Raw genomic sequence first — 22,616 nt, 5'->3', positions numbered from 1 at the left:
CACATCCACAAATGGAAACTTATAAATAAATTTTACACAATAAAATTACAGATTCTTCCTTATCTGGGTGATACATAGCCCACCACTAACCAGATCACCAAACCTCTCTTGCTCATTCATTTCTTTTCTAGCACACACACTCGCTCAGACACACCTCCACAGCAGTAATCCCACCAGGTTGTTGGGTTTCTATGGGGGTCAGCGTTTGCCAGACACTGCTTTTATTTGGACCTGATTACTTTTGGGCACAGTCATCGTATGGTTTCTGTCGACTGGGATAACGCTCATTGGGGGCGGATTGGCATTCGCCTCACTGGCTCCATTCACTAGGCCCGGCACAATCATGTGGATCTGGCAGACCTAACACCTAACCCAAAGAGTCGGGCCAGCCCAGTCAGCAAATACAATGCCCTCACTTCCCCGGTAATCAGAGAGGAGGGGGAGTAAAACGATAGCCAGCGAAGACACACAAAAAAAGAGACTGATGTGAGTGAGTAAGTTAAACATTTAGGAGGGGAGAGAGGCGTGTGCAACATCTGTAAAGTGGGGTTAAAAAGAAAGAGAGGGAAAGAGTTTGTGAGAGCGAAAGCAGCACAGCTTTCCATCAGCTGACTAGCCAGTTTTAGACTTTTTGACCCCAGTGACCTCAGCGGCAGACCACTTTGCAGAAATCACTCAGTTAAGATGTTTGTGAGCTCTTAATGTGGTAGGAGGTGGGAATGTACATGGTCAAAAAAGTTCTGTGAGGAATCATTTTATTTTGAAAAGCCCAGAAAATGCACCTGAATTAAAGCAGACAACATAAAAACTGCAATAAGCCTAACTGTAATAGACATCATACAGTCACTGTTGATAAAAGTGTACAAATACAGAGTAGGTAATGCTGTTGTTTGTATTTGGTATTGTTGAACGTGCATAAACAGACCTCTGCTGCTCTCTTGTGGTGCAGTCTTAGAGTAATGTTGCACGTGCTATACATATACTGTAGACATCAAGTATAACATTATGACTATGTGTCTAATATTGTATTGGTCCCCCTTTTGCTGCCAAAACAGCCCGACTCATCAAGGCGTAGACTCCACTCGAGCCCTGAAGGTGCGCTGTGGTGTTTCGCACCAGGTTGTTAACATTTCATGAAGTCCTTTAAGTTGCAAGGTGGCCTTGTGTGTCTGGCATATCCTACAGATGCTCACTTGGATTAATATCTGGGGGCTTTGGAGGCAATGTGAACACTTCAAACTTGTTGCTGTGTTCCTCAAACTATTCCTGAACCACTTTTGCTTTGTGGCAGGGAAGATTATCCTGCTGAAAGAGGCCACAGCCATCAGGGAATACAGTTTCCATGAAGGATGTAACAGAGTATTGTAACAAACACTGTGAAGGTTGCAGACCCATGCTCTAGACGGATGCTGTGGATTTCCTGCCCTTCTCCAAAGGAGCTAAGATGTGAGGAAGAGATGCCAGTAGTGGAAGCAAGTAGACACAGCACACTAACACAAATCACACTACAACTGGAAACTAGCGGTAAACATTTAAAACTTGTGCTGTGAACTTGTGGAAAATTAACAGCTCAATAAAGGGCATAATTTTAAAAATCAAAAGCAGTAAATGTTTGCTATGGCTGCCAAAGGTGGAAGAAATGTACTTTTCAAAGTATGACAAGTATCCACAGGAACCTGAATAAAATAACAACAAACAAAAAACCCCCAGAATGATCCTTTAAATGGCTCATACCATTAATGACAGCAGGGGGATAGAGTTTCTTGCCATTGTGATTACACGGTGTTTATTTATGATAAATGAAGCACTGATAGAGTAGATAGTATTGTTTTAAAGACACACAAGTCTTTAATTTGAGCTTCATAAATATTATAAAACGACACAGACTCAGGGCGCGGCGTATAGCAGTGAGTGGTCCCGGAAGTCCCCGTATTTACAAACACATTTAGCCGGCGCTTCCTTGCACCAGCCGGGAGCTAATGAACGGGGCACCGGGAAGATTACCTGAGGGCTAAACGCGTTTTAAACGGTTTTCCTGCCAAATTCAGGCAAGCCTGTGAGGACGCTGAGGTATATTTGCGGCTATGACGGACGAAAAAAGCAGCAGCGGTCCTGAAAGTGACGCACAGCAGCCTCGGAGCACCGCTACAGCGGAATACTGCGCAAACTTGCAGCAGTGGATGTGGCAGTATTACTGGGGGTACGCCAGCTGGCAGAGCTGGGTGGCTCTGTCAGCTTTCCCCTTCCCTCCGCCGGGGATAAGCGCTCAGACGCCGCCGGGTACACCCGTCAGTGGGCAGCAAGCATTTGACACAAGGAGCTGGTACAGCTACTATCCTGTCACATCCCCCGCAGCTTCCTTTCCTCACCTGGCTGCCGGGACCGAGCTGGGCTCAGCCACCAACCCGCTCCCGGGTGCCGATGCTCGTCCTGGTCAGCAGCAGAACGGGAACCCGCCTCAGGCAGGTAGGGCTCAGGTTTGGCAGCGCGAATCAGTTACTAAGTGCTAATTACAACACATGCTGCCCAGTCTACATGAATACTTTTACATTACTTCAGTATTAAACATATTTAAACAACTCACAAATGTAAGTTTCTCTTTAAACGTTTTTAAATTACCCTCATAAGAACTGCACAAGAGGTGCACATACTAAATATATATTACTGTTTATGAATTGAAAGCATTATGATTAGTAAAAGTTTAATAAGAATTTATGGAAGTAATCACAATGTAATCTTTAAAGCAGGATAATCATCCGGGCTGATTATTGTTGCTTATTTGTTGTAATCTGATTAGTAACAATTGAATGTAAGACCCAGCTCTGTGTTAAAGCTAGGTCATGAGTCTGACCAGGCTTAAGTAAATGACCTAGAGGAAACGAGCTTATATGCTTAAGAGTCTTTCAAGGTTTTTCCTCGTCCTCTGTTTTCTCTTGTGACTGTCAGCAGTGTCTGTTCACTGATTATATGTGAATGATTATGAGTTTATGAAGCTTTGAGTTGCCACGGTAATGAAAACGGCTGTTCTGTTGTCTTTTCATCTGCCATGCAGGACAAGAGTACACCATCCCCTCTCCTCTCCAGAGGTTCCTCGCAGAGACTGTGGACTTCTTCATCCTGTTTTGTGTGAAAGCCACCATCGTGTTATGGATCATGTATCTGAGTGGTATGAAGTGAGTAAAAAACACCAGGATAAACGGGCAAAGACTCAACTTTAAATGAGGCCTCTCAATCTGCTTGAATTCCAAGTTATGCCGCTTTGCACAGACAAACTGTCTCTCTTCTTTAAAGGGACATTGCCAAATTTATCACCCACTTCATTGTGGAGGAGATAGATGAGAACACGTCCCTGGAGGACCTGCAGAAGATGATGGCTGTTGCTCTGGTCTACAGGGTACTGGTGTGTGTCTACGAGGTGAGTCTCATTTCTCATTGCCTTGATAAATGCTCGGTTAAGTGATGTGCAGAAGTATATTAATATTGAAAATTTGCATGCTAGCGTGTGTTTATCTTCACCCAAACTAAGCTTTCTGTTTTATAACATTTAATAACATTTTAGAGTGTACAAGGTTTTCCTTGTGCAACTGCGAATTAAAGCAGAACACCTGTTAGAGTATAAATAACATTTCGCACTGTTCTCATTTACACCCAATAGCAGCAGCACGTTCTCTTGTTTAATGAGAACAGGCAGCGTCAGAGTTCTTTGCGGCGCCCACAGAGAACAGTGATGCAACGTTGCATTCATAGTTGCCTGCGATTAAGTCACTTATCCCGTCTCTTGTTAGAATTACGATATTGTCTTGTTTTCCCAGGTGGGAGCCAGCTCTGGGATATTCATGCACCTCTGCTCAGACTCACACCATATGGCATGTTTCCTTCTCTGCCTCTGAGCTTGTTTGTGCTATACTGAAAACAAATTTCTTGTCCTGTTAATGTTTTGGGCCGGGATTAGTTATGCAATAAATAAAAGCTTGAGTAATTTATTTTCATGGCCATGTGTATTGCACTGCGAAATATTGGGCAATAAAAACTTGAGCCTAGCATTAGTTCATTTAACGCTTCACACATTAAAATAGGCACATTTTCTGAAAAGTGCAAGCTTATCTAAATATTCCCCTTCAACTGGTCTCTGACTGTGGTTGTTGTGCATGGGGCTGATCAAAAGCTGGAATTATACTCTTGATTAATTCACTAATTGTTACTATATACTGTTATTTTTGTTTGTGCATCTGCTGGCTGCTTTGCAACCCATCTGACACCAACTGTGACTTAATCAATATTATCTATCACCACTGATGCCTGCTCTGTTCTGTGGGCCTTGCTGCTGTTCTTCCAGCCTCCACCTTTTCATGTATGCACACTGAGGGCGAGGGTAGTTCCCAGAACAGCGCAGCTAAATATACGTTGCAAGACATGGAAATGAAAGTCTTTCGTAATTCTCCTACCGAACGACATTCGGTGACAAGCGGTGTGATGTTTGTTGTTCTCGTCCAATCAGATCATCTGTATTTGGGGCGCTGGTGGAGCTACGCCAGGAAAGTTCCTGCTCGGCTTGCGGGTGGTGACGTGCGATACGTCCACCCTTATACGACCCAACTGTGTTCTTGTGGTCCCAGCATCCAACGTGTCCTTCTCAGCGTGAGTCTTCACACTTTTTATGTTGGTTTTTTTCCCTGTTGAGTTATTTTTATATTTATTAAAAAGTTTTAAAAAAAAGTATATTATTTGTTGTTTCCAGTTCTTTTAGAGCATCTGTGTGGGATTCAGTAAGTCCCTGTTTGAGCTCATATTTTGCCTCGTCTCTCTCGATTTTCACAGCTCTACTGTGCGGGCGTTGAACAAGAACTTCTCCATTGCCTTCCTCTTCCCTGTCTTTATCACCCTCCTCTTCTTCCAGCACAACAGGACTGTGTACGACATTGTGGCGGGGACCATAGTTGTTCAGCGCAGAGGAGGCAGATAGCAGTATTAGACTTCTGTTTAAAGAGTATCTAGAAAATTTTATCGAACTCAGATTTACTAACACAGAGGAGAGTGACTTTGCTGGGAAAAACTTGGAACGCTCTATAAAATGAAACGTATACAGGCGTAGACCTGGTACAGTGGGATGAGAAACATCTCCTGCTGTAAGGGATTTAAAGGTGCAATATGTAAGATGTTTAATTAAAAACATTTAAAAATTAAGTGGAATCGTCAGCACAATGTGATGAAATCCTTCAAAGTTTCTGAAGTTATGTCAGATTCTACATGTTATGTTGTAGAGATGAAATTATAAATGCAGTGGTGGACGGGGTTGGACAAAAGCGCTGGACGGTTTCGGTTTCAGCCTACAACTGACCTTACAGTGTGTCCTGTGCGCGTTTAATGGCAGTAGGTGACACAGACAGCTGGAGGCTTGGATCCTACAACATGATGTTAGCTAGCTTTATAATATATCAATGCTGCAACAGCATCTGTGATAGCAAACACAAACAGTTGTTGATCTGCTGTTAAAATAAATAACAATAAAAAGTCCAGTGCAAACAAAAATCTATATAAGTTAAATCTTCACATATCAGCATTTTGGTGATTGCATGATTATCAGTCGTGCAATCCAGCACAGTTAGACACTGCATTAGTCTTTTTCCCTGGCTCAGTTGGTCTTTACCTGCCAACAGGCTCATCAGTACTGCACGAACACTACTGCTGTTACTGTGTCCCAAAGCTAGAAGGTCTAAAGCTGAGATTGGTGGAGAGGGAAAGCCAGGGAGAAGTCCTGATTGGACACTGGCTGTCTGTGTATTTTAGGCAGCCCGGCCGACCTATTATATGGATTTCTAAAGCCGATAGCTCGTGTGTGTCTCCATGTGAAACAGAGCACAGGAAAGCAGCAAAGTAAGTGCAAACAAGTAGACGTGAGTTAGCTAAACAACATCAGTGTTGTTTTTTTTCAGTGTCATATGTTTATGAAAAAAGAATAAGAGCAATATTATGAAGTGAGGTGCTCTAACATGCACTTTCATAAAAGAGCGACACATTCAGGAAACTTTAAAGGAGCAGTTAAAAAAACACATTTTGTTGGTGTGCTTTGCTTTTTATTTAAGAGCAATTTTGTTCCGTTTTACCTTTTAAAATTAAATGACAGAACATGACTGTTTTTGTCAGCCTCTGCAGAAAATTTTTATATTCAAATTAACAAACTTTGCAAGTAAAAAGGTTTGAGTCATCCGTCACTCTTTTTCTATGCACAACTGGTATATGCAAAGCAAGATGGCATGCGAGGCTCCTGAATGGCCTACTGTCCCCAAAATAAAACTGGAGGAAAAGTCCATCTGCAGTCCTGAGTCAGGCTGAGAAACAGAACACTCTTTACAAATTGCACCTTTAATTCTCACCACTGTATCGCTCTAAATAAGCTCAGAGGACAAAACTAAAGTATTGTGAGGTTTTTGCTCATCGCAGAGTGTGTAAAGTTGGAAAGCTTGTTGTCGTGGAATAATCCCGCAGCTCATGTGAATTTTAATAAGTGCGCTACTGTATGACACAATCTACTGTTTCCTTTTTTTTTTTGGGTGACCCTGAAAGGATTTGATAACTTTTACCTTTTGTGATTATGTAGTTGCAGTATGCAAGATTTTTGTACCACTAAAGTGCATGTCCACTATTGTGTGATTGTTTCATTTTTCTACAAACTGAAGCTAACTGTTCTTTAATACTTTGTAAGAAAAAGTTATAAATAATTTAACGTATTGGCAACTTGCAAACACATGGGCAGCATTGTTATTAGAGTACGACACTTTGCAGCCTCTTTCTTTCTTTAAGCCAACAATGATCAGTCAAATGTCTAACATGCTGATAGTTTCTTTGTGATTTATTAATGCTGAAAAAGAACATTTAAGAGTTGTTTTTATGTGCCCACGGACCATTTAATGAAGTGTTTTTTTCTGATGTGGTGACATAAAGTTGTCCAATTTCTTGGGGGGGGTACGGAGTGCAAATAGATTTCTAAATTCTCTGCTCATGTTTTCTCTCGTCAGTCTTGTAGCTTTTGTGACTCAGGGCAGCTTTTATTTTGAAAGGACCCGCGTTCGTATGACCGCTGTTACTCTTCAATTGTAAAGACTCGTTTTGTTAGATTACCCGTTGGACTGTTTTCTAACACAGACATCTAATCAGCCAATCACAGGGCAGCAATTCAGACAAGTAGACATAGTTAAGACGACCTGCTAGAAGTTCAAATCGATCTTGAGAACAGAGCATAAATAATGTAATCTAAGTGATTTTAAGGGTGGTATTTCAGAAACTGCTGATCACCTGGGATTTCCCCTCGCAACCAGAAACTTAACAGAAGTTTCTGTTTTTTATAATAAAAATACATTAAAGCATCTATTCTTTAAAAATATGAATAAAACATTTTAGTAGCCATAATGAAAGTTTACATTTGCTATTAACACAGGAGATTACGCTCTCCACAGTAAAAATGACTTCTCAGCCTTCAGAGGAAAAACAAGTTCAAACACTGATGAAACTGGTTACAATTCATCGAATGGAAAAAGACATTTCAGATTTTAAACAGTTATTACGTCATATTTAATGTTATTTAGGCTGTGGAAAGAGGAAGGGTTGAAGATGTACTGCGGTAATAAAATAACAGCAGAAAAGTTTGCTTTTTACTACAGAGTCTGATACATTTGTTCCAGTCATAAAAGCAACTAACAAAAGGGCCCTTAAGAGACCAAAGGGTAAAAGAAAGAAAAGACAACAACACTGACAGACAATCTTCAGAATACATTTATGAATCAGTTTCACTTGGGTGTGCACGTCATGACAATGTTTGCACTTTACCACAAAAGGCACTTTGAATTAAAGTAAAGTATAGTTCCAGTCGGAACAACAGCAACAGTCCTTCCAACAAAGCACTCAGTCAGGTTGTTTCCCATCACATGTCTGCACACTATTAGTTCCTGTTTTCATAGAGCTGTTAATACTGACGTCTTTACGTTGAGAACTGACATCCTTTAACTGCTGCACACTTGGTACCAGGCCACATGAGGGCAGCAGAGAATGACACAGGCTGAGGCGCAGATGCTAGAAATACGAACCATCTTGCTTATTGTGCCTAACATCCTGTTGTATCATCTTTGTAAACGAAGCAGCGCTTCTATTGTGCTTTTCTACTCTGAGCACTCAGATTGCTTTCTACTGTGAGGCCCATTCACCCATTCATACAAGCACTTTATCCTCTGACATTCATACACATACAGTGAACAAACCATCAATATTCCCATCAGTAGATGACCCGCTCTACCTCCTGAGCCACAGCCACTCCCTCAATTCCTGTCCTGTAGGCCACAGGTGTGTGTCAGACATGAACCCTGAACAGGTAGCAGTCTTACATTCATGACAGACAAGAGAAATCAAAAGGCTTTTGCATAGGACAGTGAAACATTTCCCTTTGATTTTAAAAAATAAAGTTAATTATATAAAGACAGGCTGAATTATGTCGCGTGGGGATACTTTGTTTGTGTATATGGTTTTATGTATTCAGTACAGGGGACATTATGGTCTATGTTTAGAAAAAAAGAAGTGAAGAAGTGTAACTTTGCAGCCCCATTAAACAAGTGGGAAGAGGACAGTGATTCTTTAAGCCTTTAAACCTGCAGTAGGTGATGCCCATGGACACTTGGGGGCAGCAGAAACCAGCTGTGAACACAATCGACCACCTTTTAAGTAGATGAACTTGTAAGAAAACATTTGCTGATTTACACCTCCAGTGCCATTAGCATTAATTCTGTGTCGTGTTTAATTTGGGGGATGACTGTCTGTCTGTCTCTGTTGGCTCTGTATTTAACTTTTCCAGGGTGCGCTGTACCTCATGACCTGTCACAGCTGGGATAGGCCCCAGATAAGTAATTAAGAAAATGGATTGGTTAGTATATTCCACTACAGGTGGTGTTACTGTGCATAGCACTGCTCTTTTGTAATACTACAGTGACTTGGAATTAAGACTCATTAACCATAATGGTACAGCACTGGTTCCAGTTGAATCAGTCATAACTGAACAAAACGTTTGGATTCTACTTACTGTGCAAAACTCTTGATCCACCTGTCATTTCCTTATTTTGTTTCCAAAGAGCCAGACAAGTGGTCTCGAGTAGCTTTCTGAAGGTCTTCAGTTATTTATCTGTTGTTTACTCATTTTTAGTGCAGTCTTTGTGCCTGACCAAAGACTGGGCCACTTATTACTGACCTAACAAATAACTTTGCAAGGAACCAATTTAACAGATTTTTAGCAAAACATCATTTGCTCCCATTTCTTTAGTTGAATCTACCAAAGATTCTGAATTTAACACAGTTTGACAGACATAAAACAGTATTTTTGCAACAACAAGGTAATTCCCAAAGAGCTACTATCTAAAGTCTTATATCTTACATTACAAAATATGAGGAAACTGGACAAAGAAGTGTGTGTAAAAAGCTATCTACAGCAGATGAATGAAATCTGAAAGTCATATCCTTAAGAAATAGGAAGGAATCCAAGACACAGGACCTGAGAGATGCATCTGGCTCTCCAGGTGATCCATCTACTGTTCACTGAAGCCTCATCAGATATGTGTCAGTGGAAGGGAGGCTGACTGGAAGCCATTCTTAAGGAAGCGACGCAGAGAGAAAAGGCTGAGGTATGCCAAATACCAAATAAGTACCAATACTTGTGGAACGATGAATCCAAGCTTGAAACCTTTGGTTCAAATCATCGGACAGAGAGATACAACAGCAAGAATCTAAAGCCATCTGTAAAACACAGTGGAGACTCTGTCGTGGTTTGAGACTGCTTTTCCATCGCTGATATCGGGAATCTTGTCAAAATGAACATAAATAAGTACCATCAGATTTTGATCCACAGGTAACAGATTCCTTTTTCAGCATGACAATGATCCCAAACACACTTTCAATACATAAAAAGTATGTTAAACCAGTCATCACTAATCTGGGAGTTAAAATAGAGGCAAATCTTAAACTTGAAAGCCAGGTCAGAGCTGCTGTAAGATCTAGCTTTTTTCATTTGAGGGAATTAGCCAAAATAAAGCCTATCTTATCGAAACAGCATTTTGAGACAGTAATCCATGCCTTTGTTACTTCTAGGCTGGATTATTGTAACGCACTTTATTTTGGGGTTAGTGATGCGTCCATTAGGCGCCTGCAGGTTGTGCAAAATGCTGCAGCACGTCTTTTAACTGGAACAAAAAAGTTTGAGCACATTACCCCAATTTTAATTTCACTCCACTGGCTACCTGTACATTTTAGGATTGTTTTTAAAATTCTCTTATTTGCTTTTAAATCTCTTAATGGCCTGGCCCCCCCCTACCTCTCGGAGCTACTACAACCATATACACCTCCCCGTTCCCTTAGGTCCGCCAATCAGCAGCTCCTTAAGGTACCAAAAACTAAGTATAAATCTAAAGGTGATCATGCTTTTGCTGTAGTTGCTCCAAAGTTGTGGAATGATCTACCCTTGCATGTTAGGCAGGCCTCTTCTCTCTCTGAATTTAAAAGTCTTCTTAAAACATATTTATTCGCTGAAGCCTTTGGCATTGATTAGAGGGGTTGACTCAATTTGTTTTGACATGTTTCAATTTATTTTAGTTTTTTAGTTATTTATTTTATTTTATCTTATCTCATTTTAATTTTCTTTACTTATGCTTTTAGCATGTACAGCACTTTGTGAACTCTGGTTTTATGTTAAAGTGCTTTATAAATAAAGGTGGTATGGTAAAAGCATACCTGGACAGAAAAACACACAGTGGATTGGCCTCTCCAGAGCCTCAACATTACTGAAGCAGTGTGGGATCATCTTGACAGAGAAATGAACAAAAGGCAGCCAACATCCAGAGAAGAACATTGCATGTTCTTCAAGGAGCCTGGTGAAACATTCCTGAAGACTACTTAAAGAAATTAAAGGAAAACTTGGATAAAAGAGTTCAGGCTTTGTTGAAGAATAAAGATGGTCATACCAAATATTGACTTTCAAGCTTGGTTTTTGACTTATGTGCTCTATTTCCATTTATGGTTGCACATATTTCAATAAATCCCCGAACCTGTTTCCCATTTTCCAAGCAAATATAAAGAAACGAGGGGTTTTTGCACAGTACTGTGTGAAGAAATCTACAGCAGGTATAGCTCCCACTGGCACCTCTCACACATAAAGACTCAAGATACCTGCCTGTCCTTTAGAAAACATGATCAAGTTGTTATTCAGAAACAGCTTATTTAGTTATCATAGGCTCATAAATAACTTTAGCTACAGCTACTTTTTTCCTAGTGCCAAATTGTTGAATTTTTATGAGCCGTTTTCAAGCAGAGATTAGCTGGAGGCATATTTTGTCTCATGGTCCCATTGGGAAGACACAACGCTCGTTCGGCTCTCCTCAGAATGGTAGTTTTTAAATAGCAACCATTAATCCTAATGAATTAGTAATCATCACCAATCTCTTGCCAACTTTCTCACTCCAACATGCTCACAAATGACACTAATGAGAAATCACAGCCACCATTCACGACTTTTTACTAACTCTAGTCTTTTAATTTCATTGTCTTTATTGCCAAAGCAGATGTGGCTTACCCTCCTGTTTTCATCTGTATATTTCTTTCATAGCTTTATTTTAAAAAATTCTTAGCAAAATCTGGCCTTCGGGGACCACTAGATCAACTTGTAGGTTGCTCTGATGCCCACGTGTGTGGCCTGGAGCTCCAACAGGGGTAGAACATATGTAAATGCATCATCTGAATTATAAATGTATAGCACCCTCCATAAATTTTGAGCTAGTAGAACTTAGATATGAGTTTAAAAAGAGGATTAGTCCTTAAATGGCTTTGAGGCAACGGGAAAATTAGCTTTCTGCTGTATAATCTCTGTGCATGGGAAAACTATCCAAACATTTTGTCAGCTATTGTGCATGATTTTAAGAGTTCATCACAGTTCGTCCTTCAGTAGCAAGTTTTTGTGCAGAGAGTCATGAGTTCACTGCAAAAACTCAAAATCTTACCAAGTATATTTGTCTTATTTCTAGTCAAAATTATCTCATTACACTTAAAATAAGACACAATCAGCTACAGGGCAACATTTCAGTAAGCTAAAGGAACTTGTTTCAAGACAGTGAATCTTGAAACTAGAGAAAAACTAGAGATTTTTCACTTGTTCCACTGGCAGATTTTTTCACTTAATACAAGATATTTTAGCTTAAAATAAGTGAAAAAATCTGCCAGTGGAACAAGTGAAAAATCTCTAGTTTTTCTCTAGTTTCAAGATTCACTGTCTTGAAACAAGTTCCTTTAGCTTACTGAAATGTTGCCCTGTAGCTGATTGTGTCTTATTTTAAGTGTAATGAGATAATTTTGACTAGAAATAAGACAAATATACTTGGTAAGATTTTGAGTTTTTGCAGTGTTGTTCTCTGTGCCAGGGAACTGAGAGAGGCTTAGCAATAATTACGCCTCGAGTGGCTCTAATACAAATTTCACAGGGAGACAGAGTGGGGAAAGAAAAACAACAGAAAGTGTGAGACACAGAAAGGGATTAAGAGAAAGACAAAAGCCCAAGAGGAAGGAACGGATTGGAAAAGAGAGTTCAAAATGAGAAAAGAGGGAGAGTGCAAAATGGGAAGAGACGACGAAGAGAAAGGGAGGAAGGGAGCGAAAATGAGAAGGAGTGAGTGTGAGAGACTGAGGGACACCATGCTTGAAAATTCTCTCTGATCTCTGAGCTGTGGGACCAGAGGCAATGGAATACCCCGCAGAACTCTATTAAAATTCACCCAGCCTCACTTAAGCGTTCAGTTATTATACAAGAGATGCCCTGCAAAGCTCAGCTTTCTCTGTTTGTGCTCTGTCGCACGCACACACACAAACATAGTGCATGAATGCACATGAAAAAGACAAACAGCCATGGCCATACACACACACACACCCACACAACACAAACCAGCACTTTGTCCTCACTGGTACACATACTAGTGACGGTGCCTTTGAACTGTACTTCATACAGTATACACACATACTTCCTGCCTTTATATGCAGTCTGTTATTGTAATTGTGAAATTTGTACAAACTTTAAGGAGTCACCATCTAAAACACAAAACACTAAATCGAATCGAGCTGGAAAGACTGATGTTTCTCCAGTGGTTATTTGGGCTGGCTCCAAAAGTGGTATAATCCCATAGAAAGTGGATGCAGCCACTAGATTTTAAAGCATCAGCAGTAGCATTTATTTATTTATATTTTGTCACACTTTGTTTTGGGGGCTGGAAGCCATGGATGACAGGAGTGGAGTGCTAAGCTTCCTTAGCAAGCTGCAGCCTGTTCAGGTGCAATGCATAGACATAGCGGCTAATTAGTGTAGGTAATGAAGTAACTGGCTAAAAAAATGCTAGAATTTCATCACTCATCAAATTTGAAGCGCAAGTTTCTTGAATGGCCTTAGCCACATTGCATGTTGTATTATTGTTAGGCTAATCCATTAAAATGCTTCAAATGTCACCAACAGCAAAAACATGGCAGAGAGGTTAACTTCTTTGACCCCAATTAGCAGATCCCAATCAGCTCCAGCAGCCTGCATCCATCAGTCAAAAGTGGCTATGCCCCTAAGTCTAATGTCCAGGTGGAAGAGTTACATAAAAACTCTTCTCTACACTTTTTAATGCTGTAAAGTTTTTATTTTTAAAATGTTAACTTTTAGGGAATGTCACACTTTTGGATCCAGCCTCACGTGGCCACTAGAGGAAGTAAAGTTCCTGTAACAAGAGTTTGGGATTTAGAGTTTTTAGCCGTTCTGCACTGATGGGGCTTGATCAATCGTCATAAACTTCCATATAAAAATGCCCAAATTTAGAGCCTGGCTCAAAAAAATGGTTTGAGCATAACAACCCCTAAGCGGGAGGTGTTTTGGGCGGCATGTCTATTAAAAACCAAATGATATACAATATTACAAGTGCGGGTGCTTTGACTGACAGGTACATGCTGACACCTGTCTATAGTCTGTACCTGTTAGCTAGGCTTTGAATATGCTAATTCACGTAACTGAACTCCTTCTCTTGCGTAGGCTATTTGCACTTAGTGTTTTTATGTATCTATTTGTAAAATTAAATGGCTCAGAATGCTCTTAATTGTTCTAACAGACTGTCAAAGAAGTGTGTGCTGAATGTTGAGTGATTTTTTCCAATAAGTAAGTTAGCTAGCATGAATTAGCACAAACTGCAACTTGCTAACCAAGCTAGTTAGCATTAAACAATAACTTAGCATTCAGTCATCTTGATTAAATGCAGTCACTTCTGACTTCATGCGGTGGCCATAAAGCCATCCTGTCAGGCTTCAAAACTGGGCTCACAAACAGGTGACAGTGGCTACCTTCATGTTTTATACAGAAACAAAGGCTGACCAAACTATATGCCTGTTAGCAAACAAATGGACACCATAATAGCTTTCAACATATTTAATATGTATTATATATATTTTAATTGATTCAATTTGTCTAATAAAGTTGATCTGGCAAACTTACACACAGAGTAGTTAGCCTACATTTAACAGTTATGGTGAAATATTTTCTCACCTATGGCTTGTGTAACAGAGATACCTTCTAAGCGAATTGTTTAGGTGCTGAATACTCTGTGCCTGAATGTTAAGTGTGAGGGGAACTAGAAAGGTTGTGAGGTTATGATACTATGTGGGATCATCATTTCACAAAACACCTTTAAAGACATGACAAAATTCATTCAGTGGTGTAAACGTCACTAACAGTAAGGCAAGGCAAGGCAAGGCAAGTTTATTTGTATAGCACAATTCAACAACAAGGTGATTCAAAGTGCTTTACAGAGACATTAGAAACAAGAACAAATAAAAAGCATGATTTAAAATTGATTAAAACAAGCAAATAAACTAACTAACTAATTAACAAACAAACAAACAAACAAACAACACTATATAAAATCAAAACAGATAAAATCAGAACAGTAGATAAAATCAGTAGTTAAATGTAAGTTTTGAAATTTAAGCTTAAAGTGTGGATTTGGTGCTTTATTCAAATGCAGCTGAGAATAGGTGAGTCTTCAACCTGGATTTAAATAAACTGAGTGTTTCAGCTGATCTGAGGCTTTCTGGGAGTTTGTTCCAGATATAAGGAGCATAAAAGCTGAATGCAGCTTCTCCGTGTCTGGTTCTGACTCTGGGAACTGATAAAAGACCGGATCCAGATGACCTGAGGGATCTGGATGGTTCATACTGGGTCAGGAGGTCATTGATGTATTTTGGTCCTAAACCATTCAGAGCTTTATACGCCAGCATCAGAACTTTAAAGTCTATTCTCTGACGGACAGGCAGCCAGTGTAAGGACCTCAGAGCTGGACTGATGTGGTCCACTTTGTATTAGAGTAACTTACAGTATTAGAGTAACTTCATCACTGCCTCTCTGTGAGGCAGTGAGAAGACCAGAAGATTCACCAGGTCCAAAGGAGGTTACGGGACGCACTGGTATAAACTGTGACAGCATTTTCTACTTGACTTGTTTTCTTTTAGTAAACTAAGTAAAGTTTATACAGTCACACACACAGACACACACACACCTGTAAACTCCACACCATAAAGAACAGATAGAACAGGACTTTCCATGTGACTCAGCAAGCTTACATTTACTGGGAATTTTCTTGAAAGGACACCCCCACCCTCAGATAGCTTGCAAAATATTGTTACAAGCCTTTGGATGCTTTCCAACGCCGCACACAGCTGAGCAGAGCCAGGGAGCAGCAGCAAACTGGTTGTGTGTGTGTGTGTGTTTGTCTGCTGTAATAATGAGAACGTTTTGTACTGTGCATCATCTGTGAAATGCAACAGAAACCCATCCCTTTGTGTGTAAAAGTGAGCAAATGCTAAGTTGTGTTACTGTGTCTACTCAAGCGTGTGGCAGCGACAGGCTGTATGGCAGCAGAGCCTCTGTCTGAATAATGCTGCTGGAAAGTGGAGGCGAGAATAAGTGACTGAAGAAGAGGTGAAACTGGGAAGTAGGACAGGAAGGGTTTGTATAACTGATAAATTAATATAATGGCTGGTGGGATTATGTCCAATTCAAACCCTTTAATTTCATTAAAACATTTTTATTCTAAACAGATGAATTGAGCCTCTCTCTACACTGCCCAACAGAGGGAGTTCATTTTAAACTGTCTGCTTCCCAGAGCCAGCTCTATTGGTTCTCCAGTGGCGTCAGTGTCGGAGGCAGCTCAGCCAATCAGCACTCTTCTGGGCCACAAACATCTGAAGTAGTAATAATGTGGAATGTGCTGGCTCGGCATGAGCTGTCAACTGGAGCATGTAGTACTATACTATATACAGACGGGGGGAGGAGACGTGTGGAGAGGAGGAGGAAGTGGTAAACACTCGATGACAAAGCAGCAGTCTCATTGTGCGTGTGTGTACAACCCGTACTGTCAGCTGTTCTATTGCCTAATATGCAGAAATGCACCACACCCTCTCCGACTCTCCCTTTTCATAAGAAGTCATGCACACGTAAATATAATTTCCTAACAACTGCACTCTCGCACAGCTTAAAATGCCTTTATATTCAAATCCAGGGTCTGGAAGAGCAGTCTATGTCTAGGCATGCATTTCAGGGCTTGCAGCGTGAGAGATGAATATTGCTGTACTAATGTTGCATGCAGTCCTCCAGAAGACTCAACCTGGAGACTGTGACCTCTGTGAGGGTGCATTGCATGTCCGACTCGTTGGTTTTGGGCTTCTAGGTCCTCACAGTCAGCAACAAACCAGGATTAGTGCATCTGGTGGGGCCTCAACAAACCCAACACCAGCTTGCCTCTGGTGGAGGTATGCACAAAATGCCAGCGGATTTAATAAAATTATCCTCAAGTTGGCCCCTGGCGTGGGTGCACCGTATGCCCATATGTGTGGATGTGTGCCTGTTAACAGGTGGCATTTATGTAGGCGATTGTCTGTGGCTTAGTGGTGCCCAAAGGACACAGGAGAGAATCACAAAGCATAAATGAACAGGTTACTAGGAAAGATTAAGTTAGCCTTGTACAGATATGCAAATAAAAGTTATGTATCGCTGCCAGTCTCCAAGTTAGTTAGCTGAAAACCCCACCCTCCTCTCACAGATGGCAGCGTCTGATAGGTCATAATCTGGCGTGATGACTGACAACATGTGCTAATGCAGGGTCGGCTGCTGAGGTCTGCTATTAATAGCAGCAGGCTAGCACACGTGCAAAGAAGAACAGACACAACATATTGCACAGATCAACACTCTGCTGTGTTATTTAACTGCTGGGGTTCATTAAGTACTACATGCAGTACTTAATAATAATATCCAGTTCAGGTAGAACAAGAAACGGGCGCGCTGAAGGTATCAGCTGCCACTGAAGCTATTGTTAACATTTCCTTCTAAATTGACTCTCTTGTTATCAGAGCTAGGACTTGCTCTCCAAATGCTTCTTCGTTAGCTGCCGGTGCCCGGCCATAGGATTGGTTGTCTATCCTCCATTATCCATAATACTGTGTCCTTTTTAATTTGCACACACATCTTGCACAGCATGGCGGTGGTGAAATGTGCCTCTGCCCCAGTTGTGAAATAATTTATCCATGTTCGGAAAACACAGTGTTTTCCACTGTAAATGAATCATATGCCTCAGCGCGTGCACGCACACGTGCACTCACACACACAAGGGGGAAACCATCAGCTGGGATACATGACTCAAAGAGACGTGCCGTTTGGAACAACAGTGAGTAAAGACTTTTGTTGAGTTGTGGGGGCATTTATAAGGCAAAGTACACGCTGCTACTTTAAGCGTTATATCAAATACTAGGACTAAGGAAAGACTAAGGAACTGGTTGTGGACTTCGGGAGGTCTAGAGCAGGTCCACTGCCGGTTCAGATAGAGGGGGAGGAGGTGGAGGTGGTCAACAAGTACAAGTACCTCGGGCTGTGGGTGGACAATAAACTGGACTGGTCATGCAACACAGAGCACCTGTATAAAAAAGCCCAAAGCCGACTGTACTTCCTCAGGAGGCTGAGGTCTTTTAACATCTGCAGGAAGCTCCTGAGGATGTTTTACCAGTCGGTGGTTGCTGGAGTACTTTTCTATGCTGTGGTGTGCTGGGGGAGCAGCACAGCAAAGAGGGACTCATCCAGGCTGGAGAAACTGATCAGGAGGGCTGGCTCTGTGGTCGGCATGAAGCTGGACACTCTGGTGACAGTGGCAGAGAAAAGGACATTAAAGAAACTGATGGACATTATGGACAATGCCAGGCATCCTCTGCACACGGCCATTAACAACCAGAAGAGTCTGTTCAGTGACAGGTTGCTTCTCCCAAAGACAAGAACTAACAGACTTAAAAACTCCTTTGTCCCACACGCCATCAGACTGTTTAACTCCTCTCTGGAGGGGAGAGGGAGGGGAAACAGGAGGACAAAGGAGGGGGGAACAACTAAGCTGTAGTGCCTCTTCACCTCACTGTGCAATACCTTTTGTGCAATACTTTTGTAAATAGTCAACAGTGCAATAGACCTCAATACTTGAAATGTGCAATTCACTTGTATTTTTATTTTTTATTCCTATTTATTCTATTTATCCCCTTGGTATATTTTATTTATATTGTCTCTGTATTTATATATACAGTGGGGCAAAAAAGTATTTAGTCAGCCACCGATTGTGCAAGTTCCCCCACTTAAAATGATGACAGAGGTCAGTAATTTGCACCAGAGGTACACTTCAACTGTGAGAGACAGAATGTGAAAAAAAATATCCATGAATCCACATGGTAGGATTTGTAAAGAATTTATTCGTAAATTAGGGTGGAAAATAAGTATTTGGTCACCTCAAACAAGGAAAATCTCTGGCTCTCACAGACCTGTAACGTCTCCTGTAAGAAGCTTTTCTGTCCCCCACTCGTTACCTGTATGAATGGCACCTGTTTGAACTCATCATCTGTATAAAAGACACCTGTCCACAGCCTCAAACAGTCAGACTCCAAACTCCGCCATGGCCAAGACCAAAGAGCTTTCGAAGGACACCAGGAAAAGTATTGTAGACCTGCACCAGACTGGGAAGAGTGAATCTACAATAGGCAAGCAGCTTGGTGTGAAAAAATCAACTGTGGGAGCAATCATCAGAAAATGGAAGACATACAAGACCACTGATAATCTCCCACGATCTGGGGCTCCACGCAAGATCTCATCCCGTGGGGTCAAAATGATCATGAGAACGGTGAGCAAAGATCCCAGAACCACACGGGGGGACCTGGTGAATGACCTGCAGAGAGCTGGGACCAAAGTAACAAAGGTCACCATCAGTAACACACTACAACGGCAGGGAATCAAATCCCGCAGTGCCAGACGTGTTCCGCTGCTGAAGCCAGTGCATGTCCAGGCCCGTCTGAAGTTTGCCAGAGAGCACATGGATGATACAGCAGAGGATTGGGAGAATGTCATGTGGTCAGACGAAACCAAAGTAGAACTTTTTGGTATAAACTCAACTCGTCGTGTTTGGAGGAAGAAGAATACTGAGTTGCATCCCAAGAACACCAAACCTACTGTGAAGCATGGGGGTGGAAACATCATGCTATGGGGCTGTTTTCCTGCCAAGGGGACAGGACGACTGATCCGTGTTAAGGACAGAATGAATGGGGCCATGTATCGTGAGATTTTGAGCCAAAACCTCCTTCCATCAGTGAGAACTTTGAAGATGAAACGAGGCTGGGTCTTCCAACATGACAATGATCCAAAACACACCGCCCGGGCAACAAAGGAGTGGCTCCGTAAGAAGCATTTGAAAGTCCTGGAGTGGCCTAGCCAGTCTCCAGACCTCAACCCCATAGAAAATCTGTGGCGGGAGTTGAAAGTCCGTGTTGCTCGGCGACAGCCCCAAAACATCACTGCGCTCGAGAACATCTGCATGGAGGAATGGGCCAAAATACCAGCTACTGTGTGTGCAAACCTGGTAAAGACCTATAGTAAAGGTTTGACCTCTGTTATTGCCAACAAAGGTTATGTTACAAAGTATTGAGTTGTATTTTTGTTATTGACCAAATACTTATTTGCCACCCTGATTTACGAATAAATTCTTTACAAATCCTACCATGTGGATTCATGGATTTTTTTTTCACATTCTGTCTCTCACAGTTGAAGTGTACCTCTGGTGCAAATTACTGACCTCTGTCATCATTTTAAGTGGGGGAACTTGCACAATCGGTGGCTGACTAAATACTTTTTTGCCCCACTGTGTGTGTGTGTGTGTGTGTGTGTGTGTGTATATATATATATATATATATATAATATTCTGTAACTCTGTAACTTCTGTCGGTGCTGTGCTTTTTTGGAAATCGAATTTCCCAGAGGAACCCACCCGAGGGATTAATAAAGTTCTATCTAATCTAAATAAAGTCTGTGCTGCGGATTTTATGAGCAGACAAGAAATGTGTAATCTAATAATGAAATTCCAAGTCTTACATTCAAACAAGTGTGCATAGATGAAATTCTACAAATCCAATGAAATAAAGAGCAGGAGAGCTACAGCTAAAGAGTAACCGTCGTTCCTAATAAGCTGACAACCATTTGAACTGCTACATGAATTTTTTGGCTTCTTCTAATAAATCTAAGTTACAACTTTTGCCAGTTTGCAGGTCTGAAGACAACTGAGGTCAGTGTTGTGTCACAATCTTCCCAGGAATGGACGTCCCAGCAAATTCACACCAAGGTCAGACTCTCCACTGTTTAGAAAAAAACTGCAGAAAACCCAAGAGCTGCATCTCAGACTTTGCAGGCCTCAGTCTTTGGGCTTGTTCTGCAGTCAGGGGACTTGAGCACCTTGCAGTCATTGACTCAACCGTGAACACCTCTGTATACCACAGTGAGGACGAGAGCTAAAACTGAGTCATGCAGCTGGAGAATGATCCCAACACAACAGCACATCTACGACAGAATGAGTGAAAACGAAGGTGTAGCAATGGTCCAGTCAAAGTCCACGGATCTTAAGAGGGCTGTGGATAATAGAATACCTGCAAACCTCAATGAACTAAAGCAATGCTGGAAAGAAGAGAGACAGAGCCAAGAGAAAGTCATGCAGGAAAAATCTTTACAAGTTACTGCTGCTAAAGGTGGTTCTACAAGCTTCTGAACCATAGAGTGTACTTAGTTTTTCACTGGATTCTATGCGGTCCTGGGAAAATCTTCTTTTCTTTCACACGACACTACAAAGAGAAGCTGATGTGAACAGTGAGTGGTCAGGAAAATGCCGAGCAAACAGTTTCTTTTTCTTAACACATTCACACCAAATGACAGATGTGATAGTAAGACGAATACTCAAGCAAGGTGTGGTTGCAAATTGTTGACACTCAGCCGCATACAAGAAAACAAGTTACATGACATTACGTATGGGAAAACGGTAGCTGTACAAGGCTTTATCAGGGCTGCTACTATAAAGTTAGTAACCAGACAAAACAACAAGGCAGTTTTGATTTACACTTTTACACTTCTACACACAATCATTAGCTTCATGTAAACATATTTATTAAAAATACGTTAGCGTGCTTTGAGGCATGCATTAACAGTTCACTTTTGTCCAGCCATTGCTGTTACATTATTTCATCTTGTATTTCTTTCTCTGTTTTTTTAAATATCCATTTTGTTTCTGAGCTCATGACAAGTGGACTGTACCAAGTGTAGAAAATCATGGGGGCCACCTGGAATCGGTTACCTTAAGTATATTGTGTAGTTTATTTGGCAGTGTTAAGTTAAAGTAACTGTTAGGCTACTTGTTTGTTTGTTTTTTTTGTGGTATTAGTTAAGTTGTGTTGGTTTCTGCCGTGTGTCTCTGTGCCATTGACAGATATTGTCTTAGATAGTTGTAAGTCTTTTATTTACTTAATTTGATTTATTTTATTTTTTAACAGGGTTAATGATCATTAATAAACTTTGCTGGAAATGCACCAGAGTTAGCGGTTGGATAATTTTCATCCATAGTCACTGGCTAGATCTTGAAAATAACCTAAAACAAAACAATTTAGTGAATAATGCCAACATTATAAAAACATATAAAGGGGAAAAAAAGAGGAAACAGACGTAATGAAGATGGCAAATAGGGGAATAAAACCAACTCGGCGCAGACAAAATTGATCAATCAACCATGTAACCATTATTAATTAATAGCTAGGCTCGAGTGGCCTTTGTTTGTTTGACCTCTTTTACCTGCCCAGAACTTCATTGTTTGACTCTTTTGGAGCTTGATCAGCCATTTCTGTGAAAAACACCAGCTTATTGTATTTCAAAGCTTGTGTCCCAACCTTGTCTCGTACCAGCTGAGCCTCTTGATGATAAGCCTCCAGTTCACTGTTTGCTAAATCTATAAAACTTTGGGCTTTGAGATGTCACATTCAAATGAAGCATTCAAAACACTGGGAAATATCTTTGCCACTCAAAATAATTATTTACATTCCACCCACATTGACTGCACATAAATCAACACTGTTCAGTAAGTGTAAGCAACGTAATCACTTAAAATGATGAGAGTTTCTCACTGAGAAGGCTCTTCTTCACTTATTTTGATGACTGCACAAGCAAAGAGGCACGGTGGTAACGATTAATCGAC

General features: G+C 41.0%; 1 protein-coding gene across 1 annotated transcript; it reads left to right on the top strand.

Moving 5' to 3' along the window:
- The first annotated feature begins 1,987 nt into the window (after positions 1 to 1,987).
- On the top strand, positions 1,988 to 5,287 carry fam8a1a (family with sequence similarity 8 member A1a). Its single transcript, XM_085346547.1, has 5 exons — positions 1,988 to 2,466; positions 3,053 to 3,173; positions 3,292 to 3,415; positions 4,499 to 4,638; positions 4,819 to 5,287. Exons 1-5 carry the CDS (start codon positions 2,085 to 2,087, stop codon positions 4,961 to 4,963), a joined length of 912 nt encoding a protein of 303 aa, XP_085202673.1. The 5' UTR covers positions 1,988 to 2,084; the 3' UTR covers positions 4,964 to 5,287.
- Positions 5,288 to 22,616: the final 17,329 nt, after the last annotated feature.

The sequence above is a fragment of the Diplotaxodon limnothrissa genome, linkage group LG22 (genome assembly GCF_057381915.1).
Source record: "Diplotaxodon limnothrissa isolate DT_005_m linkage group LG22, D_limnothrissa_male_GT1.1, whole genome shotgun sequence".
NCBI classification, from domain to species: Eukaryota; Metazoa; Chordata; class Actinopteri; order Cichliformes; family Cichlidae; genus Diplotaxodon; species Diplotaxodon limnothrissa.
The sequence above is the reverse complement of the archived record's forward strand: the minus strand, read 5'-3'. Positions and strand labels throughout refer to the sequence as shown.